This window comes from Cynoglossus semilaevis, chromosome 4 (assembly GCF_000523025.1).
Source record: "Cynoglossus semilaevis isolate Cse_v1.0 chromosome 4, Cse_v1.0, whole genome shotgun sequence".
Classification (NCBI taxonomy): domain Eukaryota; kingdom Metazoa; phylum Chordata; class Actinopteri; order Pleuronectiformes; family Cynoglossidae; genus Cynoglossus; species Cynoglossus semilaevis.
This window is the reverse complement of record NC_024310.1, coordinates 7,515,521-7,530,938: the sequence shown is the minus strand read 5'-3', so window position 1 is coordinate 7,530,938 and position 15,418 is coordinate 7,515,521. Positions and strand designations below refer to the sequence as shown.

The 15,418-nt window shown below is 39.5% G+C and overlaps 2 protein-coding genes across 2 annotated transcripts in view; both read right to left on the bottom strand.

Moving 5' to 3' along the window:
* The window catches only part of prx (periaxin), a gene marked incomplete at its 5' end in the record, with an annotated part of 28,588 nt that extends 13,385 nt beyond the window's left edge, over positions 1–15,203 (bottom strand). Inside the window, 8 exon segments of the mRNA XM_025055221.1 lie at positions 7–2,437; positions 2,534–2,775; positions 2,971–3,164; positions 3,418–3,577; positions 3,895–4,020; positions 4,395–4,505; positions 5,707–5,759; positions 15,077–15,203. Of these exon segments, the coding sequence (XP_024910989.1) occupies positions 7–2,437; positions 2,534–2,775; positions 2,971–3,164; positions 3,418–3,577; positions 3,895–4,020; positions 4,395–4,505; positions 5,707–5,759; positions 15,077–15,203 (3,444 nt within the window).
* Positions 15,086–15,418, bottom strand: part of pld3 (phospholipase D family member 3) — a 10,787-nt gene continuing 10,454 nt past the window's right edge. The window contains exon 14 of the mRNA XM_025054896.1: positions 15,086–15,212. The gene's annotated coding sequence lies outside the window, so the exon portion shown is untranslated. The remainder of the gene's footprint in view (positions 15,213–15,418) is intronic.

Here is a 15,418-nt window from a genome sequence, read left to right as displayed (position 1 = left end):
TGATACATCAATAGAAGGCATGCTTACTTCGGGCAATTTAAATTTGCCACCCTCTCCCTTGATGTCCAAGTCAGGGCCTTCGATTTTTCCTTTAGGCAGAGATATGTCAACATGTGGCATTTTCATGTCAGGCATTTTAAACTTTCCTCCAGCATCTCCTTCTAATTCGACTTCTGGTCCTTCAATCTTTCCCTTTCCTTTTGGAAGTGAAATGTCAACAGATGGCATGCTAAGATGTGGCAAGTTGAAATTTCTGTCTCCATCTCCCTTGAGCTCTACATCTGGACCTTCAAGTTTTACCTTGGGTAGTGAGATATCGATGTCTGGCATTCTCTTGTGAGGAATTTCAAATTTTCCACCAGCATCTCCTTCTAATTTAACTTCTGGTCCTTCAATCTTTTCTTTTCCTTTTGTAAGTGAAATGTCACCTGATGCACTATTAACTTGGGTTGTTTTTAATTTTCCACCACCTCCTTTGAGTTTAACATTTGGACCTTCAAATTTTACTTTCGTTTGAGAAACGTCAACATCAGGCATCTTTGGAGAAGAAACACATTGTTCTGTTTCTACATGTGGTCTGTTTAGGGATACATGTCCTTTGGACCCTTGCTTGGATACCAACAAATCCTTTGCCTTTGACTTTGAAGTAAATCGAGGAAATGTAAAACTTGGCATCTTTAGAGAGACATCAGGTAGCTCAAAGCTTCCAATTGAAGATGGCCTGCTTTTTTGGGCTTTTACGAGTGGGACCTCCAAATCATTGCCTCTTGATTTTTTGAGACCAAAGTCTAAATCAACACCTGGAGCTGTTAAGTCTTTGCCTTTAGTTTTTAACTTGTTTGTTCTGGATTGTGGAGAAATATCAATATCTGGCATTTCTATTATCTTTCCCTTAACGTCTGGACCTTTTTGTAAAGAAAGATCAATGTTTTGCATTTTGAATTTGCTTTGTTTAGCATTCAGATCCAGGTCACCACTGGCTTTTTCTTTAGGGAGTGAAATGTCAATAGGTTGGATGCTTACCTTTTGCCCACTAATATCTGGGACTTTAAGGCCAACATCTACATTTTGGAACTTCCTATCTTTGACAGTCCCTTCTTCAAAATGTATGCTTGGTAATGCAATATTAGGCTGTGGTGTTTTAATTTCAAGGAACCTGCCCTTTGTGTCAGTAAGTCCCTCAATTTCTAAACTGTCTTTTATGCCAGACTTTGAAACATCAATAGTGTACTTTTCCTGAACATGAGGTCCTTCCAAATTTATAGTGCCACCTGGTAAGGACATCTCTGGAAGTGAAACATCAAGTTTTGGCCGTTTTATTATAATTTCTCCAGATGACTTTCCTTTGGAAAGATCTGGTATCTCAACATTTTCCCCAATGTCATGGACTTTTATATCACCCTGGGGCAGGTTTACATTAGGCAATGGAGCTTTAGGCAACTTAATGTCTCCCTTCACTTCTTCTAATGTTAGGTCAACTTCTGGTGACTTTGATGCTGGGATAATTTTGTCAAAACTTGGCATTTTGAATTCCCCATTACCTCCAATGTAATATTCCATATCCACATTTTCACAATCTGATTTGTTCATAGAAGGAACAATGTCATCAAAAGTTGTAGTTGGTAATGAGGCACCGGCTGTATGCAGTTGAATTTTTGGACCTTTAAAGGACCCCTCAAATTCATCAGGTAGTCTATGTTGGTTATCCTTCTGCAAATCAACATTAGCCTTAGAAATGTCAACTGTAGGAAACTGAATTGTGTTTTTTCCTGCTTTGTGGTATTCTAAAATAGAAACTGATGTGTCTGGCTTTCCATCAATAGTTGTTGACATTTCAATAGATGCACTTTTGGTGTTAGGGGATGTAATATTGGCTTCAGGTAGATTAATCTTTCCATCACCTTTGACTTCTAGTTTTGGAGGTATTATGTCAACACTGGGCATTTTCACTTCGCCAGCCTTTGAACTGATGTCGCCATCTATTTGATCTGAATTATGGGAGAGTCTAACTTTGGGTAATTTCAATTTTGGAATTCTGAGCTTTGCATCTTCTTTACCATTGTCTACACCTTCTTTTCCCACAGCTGCATCACCTCCTGCTTGAATATCAAGTTTTGGTGATTTTATTTCGGATTTTCCTTTTACAACTGGCAAGGATGTCTTGGCTGAAGAAATTACAGTGTCCTCAGTAGATACTTTAATCTTTGTTCTTCTCTCAAGTAATGGTGGTTGGATGCTTATATCAGGAGATTTCAGCTCCACAGATTCACCCTCTAGAACTGATCCTGATTTTCTGTGTTTTGCTTTGGGAATGTTGACTCCATACTTGTCTTTTGTTTGTATTTTTGCTTCAGGTAGCTCAGATGCAGAGGTATTCACCTGTATCTCAAGTTGTCCTGTCTTCAATTTACTTTCTTTTGATTTCAAATTGGGGAACCTGTATGGTCAAAGAAAAATCCTGTAGTTGGCACAAATAGGCTACATGCGTTACAAAGCTCTTCAAATAAATAAACAATCAATAAACTTGGCCAACCTGATCTTCTTCTTTACTTGTCCCACAGCTACCCCATCTCCTTCTTCTTCTATTTTGACCTTTGCACTTGACTTTTGTTTCAATTTTGGAAGGGCAAACTCTACATCCACATCACTCATCTCGAGCCGGGGAGGTGTCCCTTCTATAACCAACTCCTCCTTATGTTTTTCTTTCAGCCTCTTCAAACCAAAACGTCCACCTCTTTTCTTCTTGGTCTTGAATGGCTTCGTTCCCTTTACACTCTGTAATGTAAAAAAAGGTGAAGGTGCAGCACACAGACATTGTGTTTGTGTTTGAAGATGGATGGTATTATAGAAGATGGTCTTTCCACATTTTATTGTTACATCTTACAGTGAACACATTTGAGGTTTATTTCAATGTTTAACAAACATACTCTGTAAAATATACAGAGAAAAATTAAATATGTTATTAATTACCACTTTGGCCACCTTGGCCTGGGTACCTTTGACCTCCAAGCTGGGAACTCGAGGGCGCACTGTGACGTCTGCTTCTGGAACTGTTCTCTTCACTTGGAAGCTGACCTTGTATGGCTCTGCGCACTGCAGGATCTTCAGAGCATCCTCATATCTTACGTTGTCGAAGTACACCTTTGCACTCAGCAGCTGGTCACCTTTCAGAAAAACACATGGTGATTTTGTGAATACATTGACAGCAATGATCAAAGGAGTTCATAAAACTTCTCAGACGTTTCATATAAGTGTGTAATCATCTAACATTCAAGAGTATTGAATGATGATATCTATGGAGAATTATGAAGTTTTTGTGTTATTTTTTTGGATTCTTGCAGTAGTATTCCTTCTGAGTGGCTTTACTATTCCTGCCAGTGATATTTGGTCCCTTAAGTAGTGTGTCATTGCATGTACCTTGCTGTAGACTGAGATGTTTTGCAGCAGGAGAATCTTTGAGCACATCTTTAACAAAAATCCCTTTTTCTCCTCCTCCAGTTACACTGTAACCACTGGCCCCAGCCCCTGCCTCTGTCTCCACCACAACCTCCATGGACTTGGAGAGATCCTCTACATTCTGCAACAAAAAGGTGTTATAACAACAATAATAACAACGACAACATCAACAACATCATCAACAGATGTATAAAGATGCACGTTTAAGTATTACTTTTGGACTTTAACTTAAGTAAATTCAAATGAAATAAAATAATGAAATTACTATTAGAAAAGGCAATGATTTTTAAAGTCATCTTCCATTCTCATGTAAATAAGTGTTATTTCATACATTTGGTTCAGTGCATCTCAACTTTCTATTTTGTGTTACACAATAATGTTTTGGGTTTAGTGAAGTTTATTTTCTATAAATGTCAATGTTAATGGATTGTAACTTACTGTCTGTTTTTCTGTAGGATCTGAATCCATCTCTGGTTTGGCCAGTTGGCAGGTAGACTCTTTTAACTTACTTCTCTTCTGACTCAGAACCTGTTTCAGCTCAGCATAAAGTTTCTCCTTCTGTACCTGTAGGCAGCACCATTACCAGAAGATAAGACAGTTGGTACTGTCCACATGACAACTCTTTTTACTACTGTATTCGCACCAGCCATCTACAGTGCCCTCTAGTGACTGTCAGTGTGAAAATAACGAACGTGAAATTATATATTTTAATACATACGTCACACCTGAGTATTATTTGCAAACCAAGCCAAAGGATGACAATAGGTGCGACCTATAGTCCAGAAAATACGGTAGTAATGTTTTAATAAGCAAAATATTTCGGCCAGCTCATAATCAGCCTCATCGTTATCATTGATAATGGTCATTGTCTAAGGGATAGTACAAATGCCTTAAACCTTGAGTGTGTGTGTGTGTGTGTGTGTGTGTGTGAGGCTCACTGCTCTCTCAGGGCTGTCCTGTTCTTCTGTGTAGCTGCTGCGGTGAGGGTTGCGTTGCGGGCAGTCGAGGGATCTTTTAGAGAGAAACGATGAACGGCGGTTGTCTTTCACCTGTGTGTAGAGGAGAGTCTTGTTGGAGGTTGGAGGCATTGAATGTTATAATCAGTGATGTGAACTGTCTGAAACTGTTGAAACACCCACTGACATTCACACTTTTCAGTGTCTTCCTGTCCAATGAAGCTGCTCAGTAGGAGAGAGCTGTTGATCTCTGGTTCAAATGTATGTCTATTCTTCTGCAGTTATCTTAAGGGAATACAGGCTGCAGATGAGTTTTCATCTGAGCTGCTGTATATGTGTTCATATGTTCCCTCATTATCAGTTTTCATTCAGTAAAACTGAGAGCTTTGTTGTCCTTCCACAGATGGTTGACAGCTTCATTAATTTGTCTGGGATTGAATTTTTTTTACAATTTATTATACTTTTGGTTCAAGGTTCCTGCAGAATAATATGCAAAGAAAAACAAAACGGTCTCTTCTGTTGACTGACTATTGATCCTTGCTGATTTTTGGACTAATTACCTCCCCAGAGGAGGAGGTGTTTTTAGCTTTGTCTGTTTGTTTGCTTCTCTTTGAGTTTATAAGTAGAACCTTTATTGTAAAAAAATAAACGTTATGATTGCTTTTAAACGAAGAGCTGTTAGGACTCACACTAAATATTTTATATTTCAAGAGCTGTTAGGACTCACACTAAATATAAAATTTAACTGGAGACCACCAACACTGTGAGAACCTGGACGACTGTTCAGATGTTTTGGAACATTAAACTGAACTCTTGTCAAGTTCATTCTCCTTTTACCTTCTTTCTAGAGGAAACAAGTCACGTCCCATTCCCTCATATCTCCTTCCTCCTGTCTTCTATGTACGCACTCACATACTTTTATAAACATCCTGTCCTGACTCTTTACCTTTTGGTCAGGCCACTCTGACCTTTCCCCGTGTACCAAACAAAAATTTCCACTGCTCACTGAGATTCCGGGAATAATAATTTGCCAGGATCATTTTTCATCTTTAAACAGGGGTTAGTGTTCAGCTGATAATAGGAACTACTTTTTATCACTCACTTCAAAATGTGAATAATACTGTATTATGTTGTCAATAATGCAGTTAATGTTATAATAGGAAAACAACTGAGTGACAAGTGTCACAGCCTTGACATACAGAGTATTAATTACATTACAATTACATTCATTGTACCCATTAGAAAGGAAAAAATTGATTGTATGATCATGATGTAGAGCTGTGTGTTCACTTACGCCTGATTCCCTGGTCTGACTGGAATCATTGTTGTCTTCTTCTGTGTCAGAGTCTGGAATAGGTTAAAAAAATATATTAGGAAGAGAAACCAATAGAGAGACCTTAATATGACTTGTACATAAACACATGTGACAATCACCTTAAGATGAAAGTGACTGTATCAAAGGGTTCAGGTCAATAAAGATAAAGATAAAGATATAATAAAGATAATAGATAAATGACAAAACAGAGCTTGGACCAGAACAGGCCTGTATCAGATGACAGTAAATTAGTCTGATTGACATTCTCTACAGCGTGGTGTATCAGATGTTCATGTCAGCGTTTGGAATCTACACATCTGATATGTCAGCATGGCCGTGAGTCTCAGGCTTCTGGAATTCTTGAGATTCTTTCCATATTCTTGGTCAAGACCTTGCAGCAGCAACCAGAGGCCAAACCAGCTGGTATACAGTGGTGTAACTGTGACCTGACAGAGTCAGAGTCAGGAATGCATGGAATGCAATTTAAAAAAGAAACGGCCATAGAACGATAAAGAGATTTAGATGAATGTACACAGCCTTAATTAAAATAAGTTCTAATCCTGATCATTGGACACAAGGGTGGACATTTGGAAGGCACCGTCTTGCTCTGTCTGGCCTTATCTCTTTAGACTTCTGTTTAGTCTGTCCAGCTCTTTCACTAGTCATTACAGTTTTCCTATAACCTATATTACTTCCCCATCGTTTCCTCTGCTTCATAACAAATTATTTATCAAACAGCAGGTCACTGACATTTTAGCATCTTAACACAGTTATTTATTATAACTTATCACTGAATCACTCCCAATATGACGTGGTGGGTAAAAAGTATTTGTTGTAGTTTTCTTTGAAGGTTTTACATGCAATCATTAATACTTTACGTCTGTTTTACTGTGTTTAAAGTCACATTAGAAGCACAAAACTAAGCTGGCAGAAGGAGAGAGGCAGGTTTACACCAGCTCAAAAAACTAGTCAGAACAGGTTATTATACAAACCTATTGTCATATATGAATTGTTATAGTACAAACTGTAGTACTAACACAGTACTATCCCCTAAATACCTATGGTCCTAGCAGTACACCAACACATACTGTAAGCAGGAAAAGGATAAGCAGTATGATTAAGGCTGTTATAAAATTAGCAACAGTTGAAAGGACAGCATGAGGACATGCATTAGTATCTGTTCCTGGCATCTGTGTTACTCAGCATCGGCCCTGACAGATGTATTAGTATGAAAAAAGTTGTAGAAAACAAAATCACGATGGCCCCAAAAAATCTGACTCAGTTGTCAATATGTGCAAATGCTCGTCATTGTTTAGCGTCCGTCCATTCTTCAGCTCCGCTTGTTTTGGTGTCACTTGGCTCTCTGTCAGTGTGGCCGAGGATTTCATTCCTCACAGTCCGGCCTTCATGTGATCGCTGTCTGAGCATAGCTGTATATGTGTGTGTGTGGGTTTATTTTTGTGGATGCACAGAGGAAAGCCCGTGTGTGTGTGTGTGTGTGTGTGTGTGTGAAGTGTCAGTGTGGATGGCGTGCCTGTTTGGGTGTGTTGGTCGTATCTGATGTCCCACAGGTCACAGGGAACACATAACACACATTCACTGCTGCTCCCCGGTCACTGAGGTAGAAAAAGTAAGTTGGATGCATTTAACATTTATTGTTAAATATTACTGTGCATCAGTTTGACTGTTGAAAGTTTTGGTCATGATGATTATAAAGAAATACAAACCAGAATTGATTTTTTTTAGAGATTTGTATTATCTCTAATATATCACAAATGTGAATCAATAATCCTAATCCATAAAGTTTTTTTTTCCAGTTGTGCTGCTCTGTTGTGTTAACTGTCCTTATATAGTTGTGAATACTCAACTTCCCAAACTTTGTTTACACCGTCACATGATGTCATTAAATCTACAATAATCTACAATAATTGGTGGTGCAGTCTTGCACCTTACACCAGCTTCCAGTTGACAGACAGACAGACAGATGGACAGCAGCAGGTGGAGAAGGTGGCACAGAATGAAGGAATGGAGGCGTGGCAAAGAAGGCAGAGGAAGAGTGGGAAAAGACGGAGGAGGAGTAGGAGGAGGAGGAGGAGGAGGAGGTTTAGGAGAAGATTTGAAATGCCTTACAGCCCAGTCTTATTATAGATCAGTTATGTCTGCTGGCCTGCACAGACCTGCTCCTGTCAACACAGACCTCCACCTCCTGTAGATGTAGCTAAAGAGCAGAGACCGTTAAGAAGGAACCTCCATCATCTTCTACTAACTCACAAAATAAATCAATAATTTCCTGCATGGTTGGGCAGAAATCTGTAGAAACCACTTAAAATGTTATTTTGAGCCCATTTATGGATTGCGTAGGATGCAATTCTACAATATCAAAGGCAGGGGGCAGAATCATTTTTGCTAAGTTTCAACATCATTTTAAAATGTGCACATGCAGAAGAAGAAGAAGATCTGAGGCCTCTCTCTGTCAACGGTCCCTGACTGATGGACACAGACTGAATGAGTGATGACACTGGAGCATGTCTGTCACGTTAACCAACATCTTACTCCATCTTTTCAACAATATCACAGTAATGCAGCCGACAGTCCACTGTGCTCCAACATGACAGGCAGCTGAGGACACAAAACATTCATCCCATTAGATCCTCTTCTTTGACACGAGGGCCAGTTCTCCACCTAAATAGGTGATTATCCTCGTACACACAGTAAGACAAGAGTTCAAACAGACGGAGGGATCAGCTCATGACCTTGGCTTCATCACCAGACCAGAGGAGAGAAACTGTTTCTATACCAGACACTAGACACAAATGGAATTCACATACACCAACAAAGACATCAACAGTTATTTGGAAGTCAATAATCTGTTTTATGTTATAATTCAAATGATGAACATTAATTAAAAAAACATTGATCAACTGATCCCATAAATTTTGAAATACAAGGAGGTGACTGATGGTCTGTCTATATAGGGTTTGCGTGTACTATTTGCATACTATACTAATAGTAGTACTACCCTTCTGTTCACAAGTGCTTTCTACTTCTTTCTACGACCCTCGGTGTGTTAGCAGTGCAGGTGGACATACAGATGGATGGGACAGACAGCAGGAGTCTTTAACCCCCACGTCTAGGCTGTGCAGCCGCTGTGACCAAAAGTCCAAACCCTTCAGATCAGACAGATACGGCCCAGCACGTCTCTGAGACATCAGATGGTCAAAACAAGACCCACCCGAAGGCGTCAGACTTTCAACAGGAAACACCTCCATGCAAACAGGAAACAGTGATGTTTAGACAAGATAAAATTGGCACAAGGTCAGGAACACACACATACAAACACACAAGAAGCAGGTTATTTTGGTCAAGAAAGAGCCACTGATATTTAGAGCTATAGATAATCTTTGAAAATAAAATTTCATAAACAATGGTCAAAAATTTGTCATCCAAATCTCCTAATCCTCTTGGTTACCCCTGCATACCGCAACATCTACTCCTGACCCTGCTTTCTACTATAATCTGAAACCCCACCCATGTACAGTACACCACCCACACTTATCGCCAGGAAACTGCTCTGATAATACATCATTTAATTTCTGACATGACACACACACACACACACACACACACACAGGCTGGTTTTCACAGACTGCGAGGACTTCACAAAGAAAGTTTCCTAACCACTTGGCCAAACCTTAACCACCACACGTGCACTGTATGTCTGATCTTTATCCTCACCCTAACCCAGACTGGGCCCTCATTCTAATCCTAACTCCAAACTCAATCTCAAACTACAAAATTCACAGGTGAGGATCTACAAGAATGAAGGATCCACAAAACAAACCATTTTACCAAACTATATCCCAATGATTATTGAGTTTAGTTAACAATCCTAGACCACACGCACACACATACAAACACACACAGCAACACATTGCACTAAAATAAAACTTATTTTGAATTCTCAGAGCATCCACAATAACAAAATGCCAGGGGAGTCTGACACCTAAGACTTTATTTGTAGCATCAGACTCTGTCCTGTGATCCATGTGACAATTTGTGCAGACAGATTAAATAAAGTTCAGTTACTGGAACAAACAAATAAAGACTGCCAGTACAGCAATGTATTAGAGCTGTGACTACACAAAGCCTAAAAGACTGCATTTTCAGTTGGAAACGGTGGTTTTAGCCAGTTTTATGTCCATATAACTTACTGACGATCAAGAGCTTCATGTGAATATAGGTCAAACTTCTACAGTTTCCCGCTGTACTCACTCTGCTCCCACAGTTTCGCTGTTTGTCTATAATTAACTGAATGAATGAATGTGTTCATTCAGTAACTTCAGGAAGAACGATGGAGGCAGAGGAGGATGTCAGCCAAAAGAAAGTACAAAATCGAAATAAGCCTTATAGTATTGGTAACATATTTATGATATAAAATATATCAGAGGAGGAAATGTGACTATATATTTACACAGCCTTTAGTCTGGGGGACCAAACCTGCACCACACCCAGAGTTGATTTTATTAGCATGTGCATACACTTGCACATATTTAGACTGTGTCGCCAAAGCAGGCGGCAACACGAGTGCAGTAAAAACACAGTTACGTTTGCATGAAGCTGAACCAGTGTGGTATCAGGTAAAGTCAGAAAAAATCTGTATTATAAGTTCATCTTACATCCCACTGTTCATGGGTTCGTTAGCTGTCTTCCCTTCATGTCATTGTAAGTGAAACACATCCATAAATAACTACAACTGTAAACCATACATTTGTCGATAACCAATAAACAAAGTAAAAATAAGTCTTATACCACAGCTGCCTACCTACAGACACTCCAGCTCTTCAGGCCTCTGCAATTAAAACCTGCAACAGTAAGTAACTCAGCCCATTTCTTATACAGAGTCTACTTAACTGTGCATGTAAACACACTGACAGTTTGGTCTGTATCAACCAAACGTCTTCATCATAATGATCGGACACCGGAGTCCCAGGTTTGTCAACATTTACCCCAGAACTCTTCAAAAGTTGCTGAACTTCATTATGTAACTGTGTGTCCCACATGTGTTGGCGTGTTTATCAGTCTCTGTGCCCGCTTTGGACCAGCACTCACATACCAGGCTCTGAGGTGGAGCAGGGGCGGGGGGCCAAAGAGATCCTATGACCATGGCATTGCAGCTGTCGCTGCTGTGTAACATTGAGACAGGGACTATTTGAACTACTACCACACGCATCAAGACATCGTAGCACACACGCCGACCTGAGCCAAAAACACTGAGGAAAAACTGTTGCGCTGGAAGTTTACCAAAAGAGTTTTGAAAGACAATTGAACCTAAAAGTAAATTCACTCTTATTTGAAAGAAAATTTTAAAAATAACTGCAGAAAGAGGAGAAGCGTGAAATCACTGACACTGATTTGACAACAAATATAGTGATAAATGTCTGGCATGAATGCTGTTATCTACATTTTGAGGCTTCGTGTATCTGCACGCCCCTGGTTTAAAATAAATGTTAAGAATGATATTTGACAAAACCGGGCTATAAATGTGGAGTTACTTGGACATGTCACACTGAATACTCCAGTGTTTGTTGGCAACAACAGTCCTGCAGGAATACACACAGGCGGCAGCTGTCCTACTATAACTGTCGTTGCATTTAAACAGCATGCTATTGTTGTGCTCTCCATAGTCAGCAGTGGGAAGTCTGCAGGCTTCCACATGAACTATTCCTCGGCAGCTGTTAAAGGCAGGAAACAAATGGCCGTTTTGGAAAATGTGAAACTAAAATTTGTTTTAGTTAAACACGCAACAGAAAGATGCAAATCTCCTATCTCTCTCTTTGCCTTTGATCCAAAACATCCCATAACAGACTACCAACAGTTTAACACCACGACCTTATTAACACACATCTATCCTACCTTTGAATCTCAGCCTCAGCCAGTCTCCTCCAGTGGTTCAAAGGTGACAGAGTCTCAATCACAGTCTCTCCCACTTATGTGACCCCCCCACCCCTCTCTCTCTCTCTCTCTCTCTCTCTACTTTCTGTTCCTGCTCTCCTTCTGTCTTTCACTTGTTGATTTGTCGTTGGTATTTTTTAAAGACTGAGTCTAACGCTCTGTCTGCAGCCTGCGCCCTTCTTGCCACACGCCAGCCTGTTGCTCCCCTCACTGACACTTCAGGTCAGGCTCAGGCCCATGGCATTTCTGGAAGTGATGCATCCATCTGCTGGATTGGCCACAGAGGCAGATAGAATGCCCCATATTAGGGCAGCAAGAGGTGGGGCTGCACCACAATAATAAAGGAGGGAGGAGAAAAAGATAACAAAGTTTATGTCATAGTGGACTGTTTGTGTGGAACAAAAGAGTGAGGCCATTGGTTGATTTCCTGTCTGCTGTTTTTACAATGTCAGACTTGTTATAGATTTTGAATATCCTTATTTGATTAGTCAATTATGGGATGCTGTTGTTGCATGGGCAGATTATTGAAAAATATACTCTAGATATGGTTTGTTTTAGACATGATATGTTACTTCAATAAAGTATTCAACAACTAGTATTAAATATCAATATATAATATTCATACAAACTCAAAGCTTTAAGGCAAGATAAATACTATCACTTTCACAATTATCTAAGTTTGTTGTAGGATTTTTCTCAAAAAGTTATTTTTATCCCTGATGTCTAAAAATAGAGAGAGCTGAACTGGATCTTGTTTAAGAGAAAGTTATGACTCTTCCTTTCAAGGGAACAGCTGCTGTTACCAGCCAAATGATGCATGTGTGTGTGTGTGTGTGTGTGTGTGTGTGGTGGAATGTGTGCCTTTGCTGTGTGTTTATGTGTGCGTGTGTATTATCAGTATTAAAGAACTCAATCACATCAACTCCTAAACTCAGAATGGTGACCAACGACAATAATAAACAAACACACTGAGACACAAACAACAACAGGTTTTGTTTTTTTTCTTACACCTTTCTCTTATAAATAGACAATAAAACTAATTTTAACTTTTATCCTAGTTCTAATCTGACAAATCCCAACTTAAACTAAAACATAAACCTCACAATAGCTGTCCCCACAAGTATAGCTATACCAGTTAGACACACATGCATAAAAACTATAAAGTCAGTGAAAACACTCTCCAGTAAAACAATGCAGACTTCCTCCCTTTGGCATTTTGCTCCACTGCTACTGAATGACCTCCCTGACCTCAAGCTATTAATGGAAGTAAATATAAGAGGTGAAGTCCTCCAATTGTCACAGTAAGTGTTGGTATCCTTTTTGAGTCATATATAAATAATAACACTAAAAGTCTGTAAAAAAAATAATAAAAAAGATCTTGTTTTAAAACCTTTTTCACTTTAGTGAGATTTTAAGTTTATTGATGCACATTGTTTTAGTTTGTTGTATTTGCAGCTTTATCTTACAGGGGGTTGATAACTGCACAGTTAGTTTTAAAAGCTGTAAAAAAGTAAAGAAAAGAAGAATGATCACTTTCTTCTGCTTTCTTTTGTTATGTTGGTTCATTAGTGAATAAGCAACATGTTTTTCAGGGCTTTAGCCTGGCTATGAGAGGGCAGATGTGATGCCCTCTATGGCTCTATGGCTTCAATGGACGATTATGGCACTTTATTAACGCACCATTAAACAAAAATGTCCCAAAACTTATTGGTAATGAAACATAATGATCTTCTAGTTTCGATTTCCTCACAACTGACTTCAGTGTGAAACCTTAAAACCCTGACACATCACGGGAATTTAACAAAGATGGTCTCTCTCTATTATAGCGTCACTGCCATTTGCTGCCCCCTAATGGTAGAATAGTTAATTGTTCTGCGTGTGAAGGGTGCGTTGAAAAATGAAAACAAATGTGGACCAATTAAGAGAATTTAGATAATTATCCACGTCGCAGTAACGGTTGTAAATCACCATAGTAGACACTTTAGCATTGATTATGCTAGCATTAATTTTTTTGTTTTAATTATAAAATAAATCAAAAACAAGCATTCAATGAACATGGGAAAATTCACCACAGGTTGTACCTTTGCCACAAGATCATTCAAAATGTAACTGAAAGTATCAAGCCTAGGAACACACTTTAAACTTCCCAGCATCGTGTGTTGCTGAACCACAGCCTGACTTTGATTTTTGGTTAGCAATAAAGGACTAACCAATAAACTGCCCAACAAAATGTCGTGTACATCATCCTGACCTGTACTGGAGGAAGATGTCCAGGTTACTCTGAAGATTTTACGCAGACACTCACACATAGTGAAAGGCAAGAGAGGAGACAGAAGGAAGGACCCCCACACCCGGCCGAGGGGCTGTGGGACACGGGCAGCAGAGCTGAGCGGCAGGTGGAAATTGAAGGCAATCCAGGAGTTGGTCTAGAATGCGTGGTCCCCAAAGACCATTGAGTTGCACTGTCACAGTGTGGGTCATACAGAAGGAAAGAGGGAGGGAGAGTGAGAGAGAGAGAGAGAGAGAGAGAGAGAGAGAAGGGAGAGGGAGAGAGATGGATGGATGATGGGTGGATGGATGGATGGATGGATGTGTTGAAGAAAAACCAGATAAGAAGTGTTAATGTAAGACTTCATGTCATCAATGTGAGAGTTGTGGACCTATATTAGTGTTTTTGTGTGTTTATGTAAGTGTGAGTGTAAATGTCTATGTGTTTCTGTGTGTGTGTGAGAGAGAGAGATAGATAAATAGAGAGAGAGAGAGGCGCAGCAGGGCGACAGCAGAGAAAGGACAGAATAGAGGTGTATTACCACTTGTGGACAGTCAGCAGTTTGCTGTGACCCTGTGTAAAGCCCTGCTCTATTGTCTGTGTTGGTGGAGGCTTTAACTGTGGCCCAGTGGGGCCTTGTTTCTGGGCTTAGGGCTACTGAACTCTGGATATGAGTCAGACGCAGCCTAATGTTGATAAGAAGAACACATCCTGTGGTTCTTTTATCTCAGACAAATCAGAACATCGATTTATAGACTCAGTACAAAAGAAATGACTGTTTCCTACAAGTCCTATTGTGTCCTATAGTTTACCTTCTATTAGTTTTAGTCTTTTCTCTTGCTTTCTAATGTTACAACAATGATCGTAAACATGTCACCATTAGGGGTTTCAAACAAAAAAAAGGGAAAGTGTAAAAAAAAAAAAAAAAATCCAAAACATTTCTTAACCCCCTAATTCAGGATTACAAAAAAATATTTGATTGTTGTTGCCAACATTAACATTGTTGCCAAAATTGACCCTGTAACAGACTTATGGGCAGGCTTATGGCACAAAAACCAACAACACTAGATATTATTAATGTAATGAAAGGGCCTCATAGGTGTGGAGTGGTTTGTGCTTTTAACTTACAGCAAGAAGGTCGCCAGTTCACTGCTTCGATCACAGGGCTATCCGTGTGAGGTTTGCATGTTTTCCCTGTATATGCTTGGGCTTTCTTCCAGATTTCTTCCAGATCTTCCAGATGGATCCAGGATCCTTAGTGATCCTACAAAGGAGAAGATGGATGAATGAATCAGCATTAGCCTGTCCAACTTCTCACTGAGAGATAGGTAGAGTAACTTCAGAATATTGAGGTTGACCTGCTTCAGTAGTGTGGGTATTAAACGATACTGGAAAATTGTGGGGAAAAAAAGGTCTTTATGTATTTTAATCACGCGCTACATTTCACTCTGACCAAAACTGACTTTGCTA